General features: G+C 37.4%; 1 protein-coding gene across 1 annotated transcript in view; it reads left to right on the top strand.

The window, feature by feature from the left end:
- sntg2 (syntrophin, gamma 2) overlaps positions 1–22,039 on the top strand; it is a 115,347-nt gene that overhangs the window by 36,753 nt on the left and 56,555 nt on the right. The window contains exons 2-8 of the mRNA XM_056240520.1: positions 2,064–2,201; positions 3,397–3,453; positions 3,706–3,763; positions 7,364–7,407; positions 8,957–8,998; positions 14,606–14,693; positions 17,300–17,391. Of these exons, the coding sequence (XP_056096495.1) occupies positions 2,064–2,201; positions 3,397–3,453; positions 3,706–3,763; positions 7,364–7,407; positions 8,957–8,998; positions 14,606–14,693; positions 17,300–17,391 (519 nt within the window). The remainder of the gene's footprint in view (positions 1–2,063; positions 2,202–3,396; positions 3,454–3,705; positions 3,764–7,363; positions 7,408–8,956; positions 8,999–14,605; positions 14,694–17,299; positions 17,392–22,039) is intronic.

The following is a 22,039-nucleotide window of genomic DNA, read 5'->3' as shown; positions in this document are numbered from 1 at the left end:
TAGGCCAGTACAGAGAGACGGTCGTGGGTCTGTCAGAACCAGAGTCATCGTCACAGGACCCACACACACATGCACAGCGCAAACCTTTTTAGCATTATAGTATAAAGGATTTAAATTTTCCTTAATATCTAAAATATCACGCAGTTTTTGTGTATTTTGAGTGTACGAAGTCACTCCCAAGCCACATACTGAAAACATTAACAATGTTTTAACTTCTTTTAGATATAAACAAGAATATTGTTCTCTATTTTTACCAAAGTTGTAGACAATGTATTATAATCCTGCAATTTTTGATAACTGCTGTTTATAAGGCCCGTTCACACTAATAACGATAACTATGATGTTCTGTCATGAAACTCTAGATGGCGCAGGTTGATGGTTTCTTAACCCAATCTGTTTGCAATCACATCATTGTCTATAGGGCACAGCTGATTGGTTCCTGCTGTATCAGTAGCCAATGAGCTCGCTGCTCAACCTTCAAATACTTGGTCACAATTCAAATTCTTAGCATGCAGAGGTTCAAGAGCTCGTGTGTTAGCATCTTCGATTACCTCACACAGACATGCACTGAAAATTTCAAAAACGTTTAGCCTTTTATGTTCAAACTGGAGCCAGACAAATATGGAGAGACTCAAGAAGAAGTGACAACTTGTAAGAATGAAACAGGACATTTCTGAATGTTTAGTTGGTGAATCTATGTTGCTGATGTGGAGTTAACTATCATCAAGTCATTGATTAGCAGATTCTGTCTTGATAATCTATAAATCGTGTTCCGGGGGGCGGGGTTTATGTAAATTTTAGGGTTAGTGATGTCACCCGGGAGGAATGTCGTGTAGTTCCTACCAGCCGTTTGTTGTAGTCCTTAAAAAGCGATTTCTGTAAGCAAATATCTCCCTTTGCTCTGAACTTTGAGCGTCGTAACTTTGCAGATGCTGTTTATGCTCAAACAGCAACATTACACACTAACTAAAGTTAGACAAGTGAAATCATCAACCACCCAAAGCAGGGTGGATTCTGATTGGCTGTCAATGTTTTTATCGTTTAACAGCTGGAAAAAATATATTCTGAAAGGGATTCTAACAGTATTCTTTCTGTTATCTTTACAGTTGTGGTGTGAACTCTGCTAGAATATTATTTAATATTTAGAACGGGTTCTAGAACTATATCTTTATTGTTGCAGTTATTGCTAGATAAAATTAAGTTTTGAAAAATTGGTTACTTTATTTTGATGAGTTAAGTAATGGTAAAACATGTGACTTTATAATTGTTTTACAGGGAGCAACACGTTTTCTTTAACTCTCATGAATCTGCTGTTCTCTGCTCTGTAATGTATGTGTTTGACTTCAGGGCTGATGGGAGAAAAACTGTTGAGAGAGAGACAGACTGGCTTTAAAACGAGTGAAGACACGTACCTTCATCTCAGTGGTTTTTCTAGCACCCCACTTCGGTTTTTCTCAGAAACCACCAGGAGGCGATTCATGAACTCACTATTGTGGCCTTGAGGAAGAAAATGATCCTCACGGCAGATTTCTCTGGCGATGTGAAAGTCACAGAAAGCGTGATGAATAAAGATTGTAATTGAGTATTTTTCAGAAACAGGAAGCTCCTCCAGGGACTGTTTTGTGGGTTAAGTGAATTAACGCTGCTCTCTATACACTCATTTTGTCCCTGTGCCGATTCTCTGAGAGAAAACTCAAAAGTAATTGAAAGATCCACAGGCGACTGTTGCATTATCTTTCAGTGGAGACAGAGCCAACTTCTCAAAGTGGAATCAAATACTGCGAGAAAAATAAAAGCCTAACTTTTTTTTTTTTTTTTTTACATTAATCTCAGTCTCAGGAAATAGTTCACCTGAAAAGCGGACGAGTTTCTTGCGCAAGCTGTCATATGGCTTCAGAAGTTGTGCACAATTCAAATCCAGTATTTTTAATGTTGCTTAATGGCGACGTACACACGTCAGCTAAATTCGGTTGTCAATGTTAGTGCTTAATCCCATAAATTATGGACTTAAATAATGGGAGTGACTAACGTGCGTTTTTTTTTTTTGCTTATTTTTTCAACAGACAAAAACCGGACTTGCCCTTTTGTACGACAAACACACAAGTAACACCTACGACGTCCGCTTAAAGTTAACGAAAGAGCTGTTAATCGTTCAGAAGCAGGATGTGGTGTGTGTGAACGGCGGCGACTCGCACTTAAATGTAAGTACTGAGTCTTTGCCTTTGACTCGACCCTGATTCAAACACACTCGGGTCATTTCATCATTGTTTAAAGTGGCACGTTTCTCTTCATTGGGCGTCACAGACAGCAACAGAACAAGTTTTCATTACATTTGACATCGCTGTCAAGAAGCACACGCCACTTCTTTGTTTGCTTTGCAAGCGTGAGATGCATCATCATCATTCATAAATGACATCAGTGGCATCAGGCTACGGCCGCTATTTCAGAAATTATGCTGTCAATACACAATGGAAGTCATTAAATGTGCACAATGCATGCTGGAGAATCCAATATAGTCATAATCAAGAGAGTTTTAGAGCATATTTATAATCCTAGTTATATATTGGGGTTTATAACTAACCTCCTTCGTCATTTAGAGTCACTTTAACCCAGAAACACATTTTGAGTTTTAGACACTAAAGTAAAAAGGAAAGTCTCAGCTTTCTGATGGAGTAAATAATGATCTTTCTGAGGTTGTTTAAGTTTTGGCCATCATAAATCTTCGTTATTGAGAAATAGTTTGCAATCTTTTGCATGTTATTAGAATTAGAGGAGTGTTATGAAGTGGTTCACATCTGAATTGACAAGCCTATCCCCACAGAGATTAGTGAAGATCACTACAGCGTTCATTGATTTAATGTCTGGATAAAAATGAAGTTTGACATTTGAAAAAATGTAAACATCAATAGTCAAACATTAAACATCAATGGTAAAATGTATTTATCTATTGCCTAATATTACCTGTGTTTAAAAGGTTAGATTTTGTTTTTAATGTCAAGCAATAAAACACATGAACAGTAAATTTCTTTTTTTTTATTATACAAGTTGAGAAAAACAGTAAGCATTATATTATACAGATATATTACCTGTATTTGAAAGTTGAGATTTTATCTATTTATGAAATTTGAGACTTTTTGTCTTTTTCAATGTAATAAAAACAAACATTAAACACACCAACAGTAAGATTTCATTATTTATTTCCTGATGTTACCTGTATTTGAATGTTGTGAAAATCTTAATGCTATTTAAACATTAAACGCATCAACAGTCTTATTTATTTAACCTGTATAAACTTCAGGCTTCAAGTCAAGTGTTGCCATATGACTACTTCTTTAATTATTTGTTATCTAGTTGATGCCATGAATATTTTACCAACTAAATTCCCCTTTTTTAAAGCACAGAACTGTTGTACTTCGAAGACAGGTGACTGGAGGTCTCGGTCTGAGTATCAAAGTAGGTCTTTTGCTTCTTTAATATTGTTCATTGACTTTAAAGAGCTTAATGACACTCATATCTCCGCAGACCAGATAATCATTGCACAATATTAGTCTTCGAGATCAAAGAGGAACCTGAGCTCAACTCTCATTAGATTTACTCACAGTAATCTCTAATGAGGCAATAGATTTGTATTTTTGAGCAGTGTTGGTAATAGACTGATGTGAGATGTAGAGGTGAATCACCTTGACGGCTCTTCATGCGTTTCAGGGGGGAGCAGAACATAAAGTGCCTGTGGTCATCTCGAAGATTTTCAAAGATCAAGTAGGTAAGATGACAAGAGTTCCTCCCATCCGCTGTAAGGCATCTGTAGTCACAGCGCTAGCAACTCGTAATATTTGTGCTCTGTAAAAATGATTGTTTGAGGGGGGAAAAAAAACGATTTCAGTTTTTAATTCTACGGAAGCGTATTGCATTCACTTGAGAAAAAAAGAACTCAGAATTACGAGATAATTTTTCATGGAAAAAAAAGTTTTTGCTCTGTTTTTCTGAATTAATGACCTAATTATCTCAAAATTATGAGTAACTCATTAATTCATAAAAACAGAGTGAAAAAAATATTTTTCAAGAAAAATTGATCTCATAATTCTGAGATAATTAACTTGTTAATTCAGAAAAACAGAGCAAAAACTTTTTTTCCATGAAAAAATATCTTATTTTTTGAGATAATTAACTCGTTAATTCAGAAAAACAGAGCAAAAACTTTTTTTCCATGAAAAAATATCTTATTTTTTGAGATAATTAACTCGTTAATTCAGAAAAACAGAGCAAAAACTTTTTTTCCATGAAAAATTATCTCGTAATTGTTTTAATTCAGAAAAACAGAGTAGATTTTTTTTCTTCAAGTGAATGCAATACGCTTCCGTATAATTCAATGTGTTACTTGTCATTTCTTTGTAATTGTTTCTAAGTTAAAATAATTTCTGCACTGCAAAAAAAATGATTTTCTTACTCAGTATTTTTGTCTTGGCTTCCAATAGAAATATGCATTCTTAAATCAAGATACATTTACTTAAGAAGCAATCTGCAAATATATTAAATCTTGTTTTCTTATAAAAATGTATGAGTTTAAGCTTAAAACAAGAACAAATATCTGCCAATAGGGACAGAAAAATATGGTATTATTTTCAGTCTCTGTCTAAAATTATCATTTTTAAGGAACCAGTCAGTAAGGCTCCTTTTAAGGCTTCTCAGGAAACGGCCACTGTTATGATTGGCTATTATATTGGCGTTATTGCATAGGAAACCGTATCAACACACACTCAAACTTATAGTTTGTGCTGCAGCTTCTGTCAGATCCAATACAGTTTGTTGCTTCATCTTTCAACAAAAGTTTCTTTGCAAACTCTCATACTGTGCCTCAGTCAAATCCTCTAAACAAATAATCCTCCATTAGAATAAAACATCCACTGGTTTCCGACGCTGGGATCCTTCTGACGTCTGTAGAGAGACACAAACCAGCTGTTTAAACTGGACGATCAAAGCCAACGTTCTTTCACTCTTCCACTTGTCCTGTTATCGACAGACTCAAGCGTGTCGAGTCCGTCAGAAACCTCATTTTGATACATTTTTCAAAAAACAAGACAGGGCTTTCACACTGGCTGTTTAGTTCGGAACGGGGCACGGTTCACATGAAAAATCGCTAATGTGAAGGCTGTCACGCGGACCCGGGTGCGCACTGGGGTACCGAACCCGAGACTACCTGGAGGAGGGGGTCTGAGTTCGGCTGCTCCCGAACCGTGCCGCGGTTTGCGTGAATGTGAAAGCAACACGGACTCGGGTGAGCACTTGTTCAGGAAGTAAAGTAACCTGCGCATGCGTTTTAGCTGATTATGATGTATTTAGTTCAATAAAACACATGTAAGGGATGATAGTGTTGGTGATTTACCTTGGATACGAGCGAGAGTGAGCCAGTGTATTCTCACACAGCGCGTGGAATCAGGGCAACATATTTGGATATCCACTGTCTCCCGAAAAGAGTCAGTTTGCAAGTAGCAGAAGGCCACCTTATGCGACACACACAGTAAACCTGTGTTGTTCACTCAGCTGCGCATAATAGCACCGAATTAATAAAAAACACAATATTGACCCGCGTTCTGTTTTCTATCATGCGTTGACGTAATATGCACGCACACGCACCAGGGTTCGATAGAATCAAGTTGAGTGTGAAACCAGACCAACGCTGTTTATATCTAACGCCCCCTATCTTTAGCTCATTTTATAGCTCTTTTTGCTTCTTAAAGGAGAACTCCGGCGCAAAATGAACCTTTGGTCTAATAAAACATTGTAGTCAACCGTTCTCTGAGATTTGTTTTCATGATAATCGAATGTAAAGAGTTTCATCTCTAAAAACTGTTTAGCGTATAACGCTAGTAATGGGGGCATCTATTAAGTAAAAATAAATCGCTAGTTAATACCACTAACAAGACTCAAAATAGCCCCACACGAACACAGTAACATAATGAGGGTCCCTACATGCAAAACGAAGCATTGAGAACTTTGTAAGTGAACAGACCGTTTAATAAGAAGATAAAGATAAAGACAGTCCACTTCGTGTATACAGACAGGAGCCATCTTTGGAAAACATCTTTGGAAATCTTTTTTAATCAAACCACGAACGCCATTCATACAGTTCAGAAGTTCACTGAACTTCATACAGTTCAGCTGTCTTAGCACGTCGTTCGTGGTTTGACTAGTCGAGACTGTTTTCCAAAGATGGCTCCTGTCTGTATACACAAAGTGGACTGTCTTTATCTTTATCTTCTTATTAAACGGTCTGTACACTTACAAAGTTCTCAATGCTTCGGTTTGCATGTAGGGACCCTCATTATGTTACTGTGTTCGTGTGGGGCTATTTTGAGCCTTGTTAGTGGTATAAACTAGCGATTTCTTTTTACTTATTAAATGCCCCCATTACTAGCGTTATACGCTAAACAGTTTTTAGAGATAAAACTCTTTACATTCGATTATCATGAAAACAAATCTCAGAGAACGGTTGACTAGGTACCAATGTTTTATTAGACCAAAGGTTCATTTTGCGCTGGAGTTCTCCTTTAAGTAAGTGTATCTGTATTTATTTTAGCCCCATTTCCTTTCCCTAAGTGCTTATTCCACTTGTCAGGCCGCCATTGTAAATAAGAACTTGTTCTTAATGACTTGCCTGTAAAAAAAAAAAAAAAAAAAAAAAAAAAATCTTGATTTAAGAGTGTACTGGAAAACAAGACCAACAAGATAAGATTTTTTTTAAAATTTTTGCATTATTTGCTGTGAACGCCAAATTAGTCTAAGTGTGTAAAATCTTGTAGTGTACACTCTTCTCTTGTTGTTTTTCATTTAAAATAAATGCACTGCACAGCCTAAATGTAGTCCGTTTGACATAATTAGCACTTGCTCACATTATAGTTTTTTCATCGCAAGTATCTGACAGCAGCTGCGAACGTGTGATTAGAATCTGATCCTACGGCTTTTGAGAACAATATAGCTTTGTTTCGTGCCGTACAGTTCAAATGTAATTTTAATCACGGCTAATTACTGTACAAGTCTTTATGCATGTGCGTTTGCAGTTTTATTGGTTTTTATTAGCTTCCCGCTGAGATGCTTAGTGTAGAAATATATCCACCCTTAGAGCTGCTTGATATCAGAAAGCTTATGCAGTTTCATCTTATTTGTTAGAACGCATTGAAATAAAACCCAGATTTGTGTGAAATTCGTCCCAAAGCGTTTTTCACGTCTTTGCTAATGCCAATGCTAGATTGAAAGGCTCATCAAACTCAATCCTGATTGCCATGTCATCGCATAAGCACTATTAAATGAGTAATTATATCCCAATCTTTCCATTAACCTCTGACTGGACGGCCCGGGGCCTCAGCCGATCAGACTGGGATGCTGTTTATCGGAGACGCCGTGTTGCAGGTTGGTGTTTTGGGCTTTTGCACGCTCTCGTTCTTTACGCTGCTCTCGGGGTCAAGGGTGCGTGTTAGAGCAGCGTTCCCTCTGCATTTTAATGATGCTTCCCTCTGATTCATTTTCTCCAGCTTGACTGGAGGTTTAACCTTTTTATCTCTCTGTATGAATCAGAGGAACAGAGACACAGAGAGAGAGAGAGAGAGAGAGCAAGAAATAGAATATTAGTGCCTGTGGTGCAACTATAACAAATGGTTTTATTTCATTTTTAATGTTACAAGAATCTCTGAGGCTCTTTACATACACTCACCGGCCACTTTTTTAGGCACACCCAGGGTCTAAAATAACGTACCTGCCAATATCCGGTGACTTTAGAAAATTTACCGGCTATAAATATTTTTTTTTACCGGGCATGAAACTTTTATTTTACTTCAAAATTTTAGATACCAGTAAAAATTCACAATTATCTTTTCCAGTTTCCATACCACAACTAAAACTACTAGCCTAACTAATATACATTTAAAACATTAGACAAGTAAACAGTAATAAATTAAGAACAAATATTTAAATTACAAGCAAAACAACAAAGAAATACAACATAACAAAGGTACAAATGAAATGCTTTTCAGGTCTAACAGTAGTTTTCAGGTACAGAAATTTAATAAAGTAATCAAATGTGAAATAACACTAGATAGCCTTCCCTGTATAAATTAAACATCCTTATTAAAGTTACAAAAGTTATTCAGTCAAGAGCTGTGAGTGATTTTTTCTTTGTCCTTTTGTTGTTTGATTAACATTAAAAACACAAACAGGAATATTAGGCCGCTGTCACTTTAAGAGCGAATGCACTGATCCAATATACTGATACTTACTTTCTCAACTGTTTATGTTCACTTAAGACATAACCAACTATGTTTACTAGGATACTCGCTATTTTTGACGTAATTTTGTGTGAACTTGTCCACTCAAGGGCAAGAAGACGTGAAAGAGAGCTCAGTTTAGTATTCACACGCTGTCTGAGACGCGGCTTTCTGTGCGCGTGCTTCGGATGTTTGCACACACTAAACTTTCCACACCACACGTGAGTAACAAAATTAGTTCCTTTTCCCGACTTCTTGTCAAGGCTTAAACTTTCGTGATGATGAAGCGCTAGCTCGTCAATCCTCTCACGTTTGTTTACGTTCATGCATTGTTAAAATTCATAAAAATGTAACCGGCCAACTGGCATACATTTACCAACGCCGAGTTTTACTTGCATTTGGCGCTTGGCGAGTGTTCATTTTAGGCCCTGGGTACACCTGTTCAACTGCTGCTTAATATCTAACCGGCCAATGGCAGCAACTCAATGCATTTTAGGCATGTAGACTCCAAACATTTGAACAGTAGTGTATTGTATGAAAAATTACATAAAATATTTAGCAAAATAAAATTTCAGGTTGCATTAAAGTAAAGTGAATTTGGGATTAAATGGGTTTTTTTTATGAGACCCAAATATGTTTTTACTTTTTAGCTTTATTTTTAACATGATTTCTGCTGAAATCTTCTCTTTTCTATGCAGGTCAATGGCATTAACGTGGAGAAGTGTACGCACGAGGAAGTCGTGAGTATTCGATTGGCTCTTTCATCTGTGGTCTTGAAATGCCATTGATGCAGAATTAATCAAAAGTGCATCAGATGCTGAAAGTGTTTATATCAGTAAAGCGGACGCTTGGATTCTGTCTGTATGGTCTCAGCTATAACTAATTGATAGTGAGTAGATTCATCACACGCCGACCACACGAGAGGATGAGCAGAAACACTCACTCACATCGGCAGGTTTCCATGAGGAAGTTGAAGGATGATTGAAGGATTTAGTGATTTGACTGAACAGCCACAGACTAAGAGATGAGCTTCTGTCCGAGAGAAGCTGGCAGAAATCATCCTGTAGGACAGAAACATCACACATGTAGCTCATCGTCTCAGTTGTTTCTCCTAGAGATCAAATGCTCTTGCTTAGATGTTCCTCCTGAGATAAAACTTCCAATCTCAACGTCTCAATATGAGCTCAAACATTTCTCATCAAATTCCTCCGAGATACAGATGATCTAAACCTGCTCTCCACATTCATTTGATCTCTACACTCCTTTTGCAAGGTCTCGTTCGCTAACATGAACTAACGATGAGCAATATATTCTTACGGTATTTATTCATCTTTGTTAATGTTATAAAAATACAACTGTTCATTGTTTGTTCATGTTAGTTCACAGTGCATTAACTAATGTTAACAGAACAACATTTGATTTGAAGAATTTCTTAGTACATGTTGAAATGAACTAAGATTTGAATAACTGCGGAAGTATTAGTTCAGTTTTTACATTCACAATGACATTTATGCATTTAGCAAACTCTTTTATTCAAAAGATGAACATAAGCAATCCGTCAAAGAGCTAACAATATTTGCAATATACAATGTTATTGGTAATATTTTGTAATACATTCATTATTTTGTAATATACAATGTTGATTAATGTAGTTAACTAATGAACTTTTTGTAAAGTGTTAACTATAGATTAATAAATACTGAAGTATTGTTCGTTGAAAGTTCATGTTTATGTTTTCACTGACAGTTATGCATTTAGATGCATTATGCAACAAAAATATACAATGCCTAATATACAGTGTTAACTAATGTAGTTATCTAATGAAACCTTTTTGTACAGTGTCGCCTTGGTTTCATTTCGGTCTTTTTTCCCTTCAAAGTTATTTTAGGAGAAACGCCTGAGACAAAGTTGATGCTTCATTGAAGAATAATAAAAAATCTCCTGGGCGATGAAAGAACAATACGAGTTTTCCTCTGGGGTATCATACACACTGTAGGTGGTAGAGCATGTGTGTGTGTGCGAGACCATACACACTGTAGGTGGTAGAGCATGTGTGTGTGTGCGAGACCAATCTCAAGAGATGATCGTCAAACATGAGATTAGCTGCAGTTTATGAAACTGGCCACTGTATAATCTGGAAGACCAGTGGGAAAAGTATGAAAAAGTACGAGTTACTGAAATGTATCATGCAATTGCTTAGTTGCAGTGTTTCAAAACTGGAAAGACGGTAATAAAACAGCTTGTAAACAGTATGTAACTTAATGTAAAGGTGGATTTCCTGCAGCGGTTCAAGCTGCAAGACTGCCGAATGACTAAAGAAACGTTGTCAGCAAGATGCTAGAAAACTGTACATTTCTTGTCTATTCCACCCACTGCTACTTACACCAACAACGGAAATAAGCGCAGTTGCAATAGCTTAATATGTGGGAGTGACAATATTGTATTGCAATAGACAGTGTTGGGAAAGTTCATTTTCTACATGAACTAGTTCAAAGTTCAGTTCACAAATTTTAAAATGAACTAGGTCAGTTCATAGTTCATACTTCAAAAAATGAACTAGTTCATAGTTCTTTTTTCCATATTTTGCTGCGAGTAAAAAAAAAAAAAAAAAATTATTATTGCCACAGCCCATATACAACCACAGACAGCATTTTATCGACGGGCAAATTTTGCACATAAATGTAAGATTTTTCCCTATCCTCACCGACCTTGTCATAAAACTCGTTTAAATGATCATACGACGCCTCCTCGATGCTTTGTCGACTACATGCTGCTTTTTGTTCATGCGGCGGTGCGACACTGATGGCTGGTGTTGCCAGATTGGGTGTTTTTTTCGCTACATATTAAGGCCTGTTTATGCGTGTTTTAGCCGGGTTTTCGCCTGCAAGGCTCTATAGAAATCTGGCACCCTATTGAACAAAGTTAAACTGAGAGAGCGTCACAGACACCAGAATGAACGCGTTCACAGTAACGTCAACGTTCATCAGGCAGTAATACAGTAGCCTACGTTCAGTTCACGTTCGCCCAAAATATGAACGAGTTCATGAACTATCGTTTATTGAACGCGTTCAGGCACAACACTGGCAATAGGTAGCACTTCAAAGTCAATTCCAAATCAAAACTAGTTAGCACATTATTTGTAATTGAAAAGGTTTAATGACAAAATATGGTTATGGTTAAACTTAGTAGTTACAAAATAGATGTATGAAATGATAATAACTTGTATCATTAATTGTACCCAGCATATATGTAAAATGGTACCTGAAAGATATATATATATATATATATATATAGAGAGAGAGAGAGAGAGAGAGAGAGAGAGAGAGAGAGAGAGAGAGAGAGAGAGAGAGAGAAGAAAAGAGGAGGTAAAGGGAGAGAGCACCAAGAATATGAAGAGAGCCGCAAAAAAGGGACTCAGGCCCCATCCACACTACTGCGTTTTAGTTTAGAAACGGATAATTAAAACGAATACGATCTCCGTCCACACCAGCGCTTTAGCTGCGTATTTGAATTGATCTCCGTCCACATGGTAACGTGATCCGCGTTTTCAGTCGTTTTAATTCACCAACACTGGGCATGTGCGCGCCGGTGTAAACACAACTTCCTTGATAAAATGATCCCACCATGCTCTGGGTTAACCCCAAACCGACGCTCCATGTACGGTCAACGCCGCCGCTGCACACGGGAATTGTCACAGATCGCTGGAATAATAGCTTGACTCCGGCGCATGTAGGCAGTTATAGCGCTGTAAAATGCAGAATTTACTTGTACAACAGCTGCTAGCAAAGATGTGCCATGACTGATGACACCCAATCATAGAGCCGAGCGTGAGCCTCTACCACGTAATCGTTTCTAAAGTCCTCCGTCTTGACCTGTCTACACTAAAACGCCCTCCGGAGATTCAAAACGTAAAACGGATCGGCAGCGTTTCTAAACTTCTCCGTTTTGGCTCTCCGTTTTTGCCGTTTTAGTGTGGACGGGAGGTGCAAACGTAGCAAAAGGTCTCCGTTTTTAAACGAAAACGCAGTAGTGTGGACGGGGCCTCAGAGAATAAGAAGAGAGCCAGAGCATCAGAGCGAGAGCAACTGTTACAATCTCCTTTTATCCTTTCCCTGACCATGTGACTAAAACCCAAATGTGAGACATTCAAACTGACCAATCAGATAAATACAACTGATAATCCCCCATGGTACTAAAGGTGTGACTCTTCATAGACCCCCGAAGTACACACATCTCAGCCTACAGGCCTTGATCACTATCAGCTCTGTGCCTGTCTTGCAAAGCAAATGTTCATTTCAAATATCTTGGATTATTCCTACACTTAATGTTACATTTACCTCAGGAAAGCTGTTCATTGTCCATTAAATCGATTGTTACAGTATAGCTACAAAAAATAGAGAGGAGCATTTTCATAAAAATATGCACTTTATATTTTGTCTTCCACAACGAATTGAAACATAATTGTAAAGGTTGATATAAAAACTGCCTTATGTGCAATTTGAATGTTTACTTACAACTTAGTTCTTATTTGATTTGTTAACACTTTTTCATTTAACTACATTTATTTTGGTGCATGGTAATTATCATTGACGGATTCGACACACTCGTAATTCTACATTTTATAATCTAGTTTTAAAACAAAATTGCTTGTTTAAATGAATGTTCTGGTTTCGACCTCCAACGGTTAATGTCTGTCAGTGCAAACAGGGCTTTAGAGCGAAGGCATCGTGAGTTTCAGATCACACACACACACACACACACACACACACACACACACACACACACACACACACACACACACACACACACACACACACACACACACACACACACACACACACACACACACACACACACACACACACACACACACACACACACACACACAGGGTTTCTTGGCAAGTTCTCGTTTTCCTCTCTGTGGAAATGTTGCACAAGTGTGTCATGTCTTCATCAGAGGAAAGCTCAGATATGTTAAATGAAGTAACTTTTCTAGCTGTGGTTATGATCAAATGACTTCTATAAGTCGACATGAAATCCGAATTCCTTCAAAAGTCCTTGCATTCAGACTTCTGCTATGAAACATGCTTTGCAGCTTCACATCAATTTCTAACGGAGATTTCAATTTCACACGTTTTTTTTCTCGTCGGGTTGTAAAATGTGTTGTATAAAAGTGATAAGATGTTATTTAGAAGCCACTAAATCCTGTTATGTGTTAGATCAGGGTTTCCCAATTCTAATTATTAATTAAATCATACAAATATAAAATTAAAATACATCATTTTAAAATAAAAACAATCAAATAAAACACTTGCTAATTTGTTCACATGCATGTCATGTGACCATTACCGACATCAGAGAAGAAGCGTGAACATGCAAATATGTTGTTAAATTATTGAAATTTTAACTCACATTTCAGGGGGACTTTTTAGAAAATACACTAAAAATAATTGTTTTTAAGATTAAATGAGTACGCTTTACAAGAAAATTCTATTTCAGTTTTTCTACTTCAAAATTATTTGTGAAATTTACTAGCAGTTTATATAGTAAATGAAAATGTGTTGTTAAATTATTGAATTATTAACTTAATTTCTCGGGGAACTTCAAGAACATACTGTTAAAATTATTTCTTTGAAGATTATTGGAGTACATTTTACAAGAAAATACTTTCTGTCTTTCTACTTCAAAATTTCTTTGTAATTTTGAAATTTGCTAGCAATTTATAAATGAAAATTATTTCAACGTTCAAATGTGTCGTTAAATAGTTGAAATATTAACTTAAAATCTGAAAATACACTAAAAATGTTTTAACATTAAATGAGTATATTTTACAAGAAAATACTAGTCTTACTACTTAAAATTTTCTTTGTAATTTATAACTGACAATCGTTACAACATGCAAATATTTTTGTTAAATTATTGAAATATTATATATATATATATATATATATATAATACGTTAAATCTCAGGTGGACTTAAAAAAATACACTGAAAAATCTTTCACAATTGCAATGAAATACAGTGTATTTTAGGTCAAAGAGGTTCTGATGCCAAAACAGTTTGGGATTTGTATGATGAAATGTGAAGATATACGAGACCCTGCCGGTGAACTGTTCGTCTAAGGATCTGTTCGTCCACCTGAACCCGACCCGAGAGTCTATACTGAAATAATAACTCATGAGAAATCTCTAAAAGAGATTACATGCTGATTGCACACAGTTGATTTAATTCAAATGTTGAGGCTCCTCAACTCAATTAGGTGTGAAGCGGTCATTGAAATGCAGTCCTCGAGCACATCTTCTCCTCGCCATGTCAGAAGGATATTTCTCTCTCTGTCTCGTTGCAGGTTCATCTTTTGCGAACGGCAGGGGATGAAGTCACCATCACTGTACGTTACCTCAGGGAAGCGCCGGCCTTCTTAAAACTCCCATTAGGTAGGTTTGGCCAGAACCACTTCACATCTGAGCTCTGTTACTGAAGCCAGTGAGCCGCCGTACCGCGCTCTTCTTCCTGACGGACACGCAACCTCATTAGTGAGGGATTTTCATGCTCTATATAATCGGAAATGCTGCATTTTGCATGCAAGACTCACAATTGATTCTGATAGCTAACTGTAAAAATACACAAATAATGGATACAAATAGTCTATTTAATCAGATAGCCCTTTTTTATAGTTATGTAGTCAATATTGATTTAAATAAAAGTCTAATCGGTAACACTTTACTTGAAGGGGTGTGCATAAGACTGACATGACACTTTCATACATGTCATGAATATCAAGGAGGGTTTATGCATGTTTATGACAACTGTCATTAAGTGTCATACGCTCAATTTTGACATTTTTAATGCAAATATGACATTGTTTGAGATGTCTTTGTTATGACCAATAAGACAACACAACCTGTCATAAATATGTCATAGCAGATTATCAAACTTAAGAAAGCACTTAGCTTTATGGGTTAACATTACATTAAACTGTCATGTGGTTGGTGTTGACATTGGCTGTCATGAGGCATTATAACTGTCATGAATATTTTTCTTGACCTCAACTACAGTGGTACACATTGAATTTGTCATTAAAAAGGTTATAATGGCCTTATGACAGCCAATGTCAACACCAACCACATGACAGTTTAATGTAATGTTAACCCATTAAGCTAAGTGCTTTCTTAAATTTGATAATTAATCTGCTATGTCATGTTTATGACATATTTATGACAGTTTGTGTTGTCTTATCGGTCATAACAAAGACATCTCAAACAAAGTCATATTTGCATTAAAAATGTCATAATTGAGCAAATGACACTTAATGACAGTTGTCATAAACATGTATAAACCCTCATGTCATGATTATGAAGGTGTCATGTCAGACTCCTTCAAGTAAAGTGTTACCATATAATCTTTATCTTTCATCCTCCATCTTTTCCACTGAGCTTGTTGTAATGCACTCTGGGATTGTCTTCTCTGCAAAGAACACATGTGATGCTGCCTTTGTATTTGTCATAATTAAGGATTAATTGTTAATGTTGCTTATGCAATTTAGTTTCTATGCATTTTGTGTGTTGTTGATGAAGAATCGCCACGAATCTTGCACTAATGCCACTAATGTAACTGGTCTGTAACAGGCTTGTGTGACCAAACAACAATTCCCATCATCCCCTGACACTGATAATATAGGCAAATACAGCAGTTACCAGTGTGATTTTAGTATTATTTATATACCATTATACTTTTTATTAATATTTTGAATTAGATTTTAGTTTTAAATGTCATTTTTATTTTTAAAGGTTTAGTAATATTGTGCTTTTGTCATTATTGTTAGTTTTTGGTCTTTTTAAAATTTTTCTATATAGCTTTCATTTATGTTTAATTTCACGTTCAGTTTTAGTAATTTTAGTACTTTGACTAAGTATACATGAAGAAGTATTGCCTTTTTTTGAGTATTCATCTAATATTTCTATATATCTATGTCGTTTTATTTCAGTTCAGCTTTATTTTAATTAAAAAAAGCTTTATTTCAATTTATCAAGATATTTTTTTTAAATAGAAAAAAATATTTTTTAAAAAAAATTTTAATTGTTAAAAAGATTTAATTTCTTAATGTTAAAAAGATTTTATATTCTATATATTTTTTTTTTATTTCACCTTTTAAAAAATATTTCTTTAAAGATTTTAAGCGTTAAAGATTTTTTAAAATTGTTAAAATCATTGATGTTAAAATGATTTTTTTTTTTTTTTAGGTTTTTCCATCTATACATGTAAGAAAAATCTAAACAATATATATATATATAATATTTTTCAAAATCTTAATTTTTTTTTATTGTCAAAAAGATTGTCAAAATATATATTACTATTATTTAAAGTTTAAAAAAAAAAAAAATATATATATCAGCTTTCAGCTTTATTTCAACTATCATTTTCTTAATATTTTAATAGTTAAAGATTTTTAAAGACTTCTTCTAAAGATTTTTTTTAACTTTTTAAAATATGTTTAATGGTTTTCGTTGAGAATAGCAACACTGTCAGTTACACGCCTGATGCACAACCTTGCTCTCCGTTCTGTTCTGGAAAGCATCCTGCGCTTGTCGTGAAGTGACAAAAAAATATGAATTTGTCCAAGGCATCCAATTTCTGCAGACTAAAATGACTTTAAAGCACATATCACATTGCAACTAGTGAGTAGGAGTTTGAGAGTCATACGTGAAGGAAGGTGAATCTCTCGGGACTGAGCTGAAGCTGTATGCTGTATCTGTGTCTTTCAGAGCAGCGTCTCCGCATCAAATGCACTTTTTGCGCTCTGCATTTTCCAGTGATGCCCGTGTCAGGACTCCTGCGTCTTGTGTATTTCACACTCACCTTAGCCATAATCTCCTGTGACTTTAGTGTCCATGGCATCGTGACAACCTAGAAAGCGGCTTGCCAAGCTAATACACGTCATATCTCTGGGATTTAGAAGTGCGGCGCCACCAGAGTCGATTTGCACACAGTATGAGCTCTGCTTTATATAGAGTATATATACTAATCTGCCCTGTGTCCTCAGGTTCACCCGGACCGTCCAGCGGTCAGAGTAGCAGAGCGTCCTCGCCGCTTTTCGACAGTGGTTTGCATTTAAATGGGAACTCGAGCAACACGGTAAGTCACCTTTTGTATCGTCGCGAACATCACTTCTGTTAAGGAGCTTATTCATAAGCCTCGAAAGTGAGACGGATGACAGAATCGGGCTGGAAATGCCTTTCTCAGATAGAGAGCTGGAACCGACTGCATGCACTCCAGCATCACTATTATTTTTGCTCATAATTAGGTTTAGTGATTTGAACAAACGCCTATACAGTACAGAAAAGAAAACAATATTTCTTACTCAGTATTTCTGTCTTGTTTTCCAGCACAAGTATCTAAACGTTCTTAAATCAAGATACTTTTACTTGAGAAGTGAAATAACATAGGATGTATTGAGTTTATGCTTAAAACAAGAACAAATTTCTGCCAGTGGGGTAACAATTTTTTTTTAACGTTTTCCTTTTAGAATTAAGTTTATTTTTCTGACCCCATTGGCAGATATTTGTTCTTGTTTCAAGCTTAGAGGGATAGTTCACCCAAAAATGAAAATCCTCCCATAATTTACTCACACTCAAGCCATCCTATGTTTATGTGACTTTCTTCTTTAAGCCAAACACAATCGGAGTTATATTTAAAAATATCCTGGTTCTTCCAAGCTTTATAATGGGAATGAAGGGAGCCTGAGATTTTGAAGCCCAAAAAAGCACATCCATCCATCATAAAAGTAATCCATACGACTCCAGAAGGTTAATAAAGGCCTTCTGAAGCGATGCGTTTGTGTAAGAAAAATATCCATATTTATAACTTTATAAACTAGTGGAAGAGTGTTCTCTGACTAGAGATCGACTGATTGATCGGTTTTGCCAATTAATCGGCACCAATAGCCATGTTTCCATCCACTTGTCAATCGAATTATCTGAAGTTCAGTAAAAAACCTCATGCGAATAAAGCTGGTGAAAGTGTGTTTCCATCAAACGGCTTTAAAGCGGATAAAAACCTGTGCGTAATGACGTCACATGCTGTTTTGCGATCAAATTGGTATAACGAATTGATTTGAGACATGTTAAGGTGTTTCCATTCATTTTCTCACCGAATTGCACAACATTCAAGCCAACATTTGCGAACAAAGTTTTACTAGGCAAAATGGATCGCACCATAATAACGTTTCCATCCGCGTTTATCGCATAAGCCGTATATCGATCAAGATAAAATCTGATGAGACCGATCGTATTTCATTTGAGTCGATATTCATGAAATTCAATCGAATTTTACTGTTTCGATAAGGCATTTTTCATTCGATATCACTTAATGCGGATAAAAACGTGTGGATGGAAACATAGCTTATAACCGATTGCTGGAACAATTGGTTATCGGCAAAACTCCTGGGGTCTGAAGTACGAGAGCGGCCTATATATTATATATTATATGTTTATATTTTATGTATCTTATCTGTACTCAGCTATTATTCTCTTTTACAAAGTCTTGATGTTGTTTTAGGCTCTACTAGAGCAGGTTTTCCTGCTTGAATGTTGATTATTCTCCTCATATTCTCCATTGTTGCGGCTCCTCTCTTCCCAGTCTGTCAGTAACGCTCTGTTTAGTTCCTGTCTCTATGAAACCCCTCCTTCTGAAAAGCACACTGCGCCGGCTGGAGCAGTGTGTTGTGATTGGTCGAGAGCTTCGAGTGTGTTTGGGAAATGTCCCGCCCCTTACCATAACCACCAGTTTAACACACTACTAACTAACTCAACCAGGCCCCGCCCCTTTATTCTGCGTATGAATTATTATAATGAGGAATATTGTGACGTGTTCGTTCCCGGAAGAAACTCAAGACTACAATGGAGGCGCTTCAGGAGTTCAGAAACACTGACACTGATATAGAGAAGAACTGGAGCGTTTTCATGCTCAAACAGCAAAAGAGGAACATGGGAAAGCATAAGACGACCACCTTTAAAATGCAAACAAGCATAAATATCAACATTATCAAATATGTCTAAATGTTTGAAGTCTATCAGGTTAAACATGAGCTTATTGATGCAATTCAATCAATCTGCTATTTTATTCCAGCCGTCACTCCTGGTCGGAGGCTTCTGTTAATATTTAGTTTATACATAGTTACATTTCAACTAAGTTTAATGGTGCAACACAAACATATTTAGTAGTGTGTAAGATGTAACTTATTGCCCTTTTAAACCAAAACCAAGTCTGGTGCATCAGGCCCTAAAATATCATTGAGACTTGAAGGTGAAGGAGTCTTTTACTAGTGCTAGTTACCATCCTAAACACTATTGCCCTAAAAAGAAGACAGCCTAGCCTGGATGCCAGCCGAGCTTAGCCCCGCCCACATGTGAGGTTGGGAGGTTCGGTCTGGACTCGATCCGTTGTGAAGCAAGTATGCCTGAACCAAAGCTGTTCGGACCAATCAAATTGTGAGGGGGGCTTTATACGATGATGGACAGATGATCAACAGTAACGTAATCATCACGTCACCAAAGAGCGCTTGGGTTGAGTTCGTTTACAACAAAGATGGCCGCCGCTGGAGAACTGAGATGTGTAGATTCAGCCGCCGCGTCTGTTATAGAAGATGTAGACAGCGCATTCATTTTAAAGGAGGAACAGAGAACCGCGATCAAGGCATTTGTCGATCGGAAAGATGAATGAAGAACATGCGTTACTTACTCCGTTGCTCTGATTGGTTGTAGGTCTATCCAATTGAGTGCAGAGGCATTTTCTTTCCTGGTTGGGTTGAAACCAAGCGTGCCGCACAAGCCCTGAAAAGTGAAGCCAAAGCGTCTCGATCACCCCCGGTGGCCGGTCCTAGTATAGGTCATAAACCCCGCCTCCCCATGCTATTCAACGGGACGTGAGACCAACTAAACAATTAAATTACATCTTTTTTATAAAGATAGTTTCTGTCATTTACTGTAGTTTTTATCACGCTGATGTCATTTCAACTGTTTGTTTTTAAAATAAGTTTGTTTTTAGTTAGTTATTTGATGCGGGTGGTGTGACGTCATGATTGACAGGTTCTCTGAGCGAAGTAGTCACTGAAGCACCAACTGACTCTTCAGAGGACTGAGGAGATTGGAGCTTTAAATTAAATATCTAAATTTCTATAATTCATTATTTCACACCGACATAATGGGTTGTTCTGCAGTGTGATTGCGATTAATTCAGCGAGAGTGAGGGCGGGGCCTTGATTTGGGACACTGGCGGCTTCACTTCTCGCCAATGGAAGAGAGCGAAGGGGCGTCGTCCATCTTTTTTTACAGTCTATGGTTGAAACACGGCCCATAATCACAGCCCAATGGAGCAGTATCAGACTCACATCTGACGAGAATCTGAGTATGACGACGTCAGGCTATACCAAAATCCTTTTAGGCAAGTCATGCCACTCGGCCGCCATCTTGGCAACGGCTCCGGGCAGCTATTTCGGACTAACAAGACCAGGCTCCTATCTAAATGAATGGGCAGAGAGTCAGAACTGCACTTTCACTGGTCACCAGGACATAAAAACTGCTTGTATAGAAACAGCAGTAAAATATGATAATAATCGCTGAAAAAGTTTGATGACTTTGCCCCAAAATAAGGTTTAAAACGCCTTTTTCCCCACAGGTTATACGCTTACTACGCATGCGCAAGGGTTCTCGTCTCCGCTGTCGCAAACCTCAACTGTGCGTCAGTGGAACCAGACGATAGGCTTACATGTTTCCCGGCTTGACTGTTAAAAGCAGACGATTGGCTTTCCAGCGGGAGGGGCGGGGCATGTGCATACAACCGCCATCTTTGGCATTACGGGTTTTCCCTATATAGTTGTATTGAGGATTGAGGAAGTTGCATTTCTCTATATAAATTGTCTCTGGCTACACTGACAGCCCGTTCAAGCAGTGTATAGAAGTCATGTATCTCATTCTGGCCTTCAAAGGTCACTGGCAAGTACGGCATACAGTGCGGCAGCCACTGGACCTGATGGAGTGAGAACATCTGAAAGAACACACTGCGTCTCATTAAGTCACTGGTCACTTTCTCATTCAAACCAGAGAGCAAAGGTAAGGCAGACGTCTCACTCGATCTGCTCACGGACTACAGGAACTCTCTGAGATTCACATGCATCACATTAATGTGACAGTAAGACTCGTGTCAGCAGGTGAAGCTTCAGACCTCTGCAAGTGAAGCTCTGAGATCTGCATACAGCCTCTGAAAATCCATTCAACGCCTCAGCGCAAAGTGAGCGAATTCAATCTCTGAGTGCTGACAAATCAAGATTTCGGTGTTGGATGCGACCGAAAGGCGGTCTATAAATAGAACAGAGCTCAGAAATTATAGTCATTAAATAGACTTTTTGCTGCCACCGTGATGCAGAGCAGGAGTTCTCGATTCTGGCCCTTGAGGTCAAACTTAATCAATCAAGATAATCAAGGTCTTCAGGGTAACTAGAGAGTTACAGGCAGGTGAGTTTGATCAAGGTAGAAGCTAAACCCTGGAGCTGAACCCCTGCTATAGAATAATATGGGTGTTTGCCAGGGCGTTTCTATGGGGTTGCTAGGGTGTTCTGGGTGTTTGCCAGGGCGTTTCTATGGGGTTGCTAGGGTGTTCTGGGTGTTTGTCAGGGCGTTTCTATGGGGTTGCTAGGGTGTTCTGGGTGTTTGTCAGGACGTTGCTTTGGGGTTGCTTTTCACCAGGATGTTGCTATAGTATGTTCTAGGTGTTTTCCAGGACGTTG

The sequence above is a fragment of the Rhinichthys klamathensis genome, unplaced genomic scaffold (genome assembly GCF_029890125.1).
Source record: "Rhinichthys klamathensis goyatoka isolate OS25496 unplaced genomic scaffold, OSU_Roscu_1.1 h1tg000603l_1, whole genome shotgun sequence".
Lineage (NCBI taxonomy): Eukaryota > Metazoa > Chordata > Actinopteri > Cypriniformes > Leuciscidae > Rhinichthys > Rhinichthys klamathensis.
Note: the sequence above shows the minus strand (reverse complement) of the source record. Positions and strands in the feature narration are given on the sequence as shown.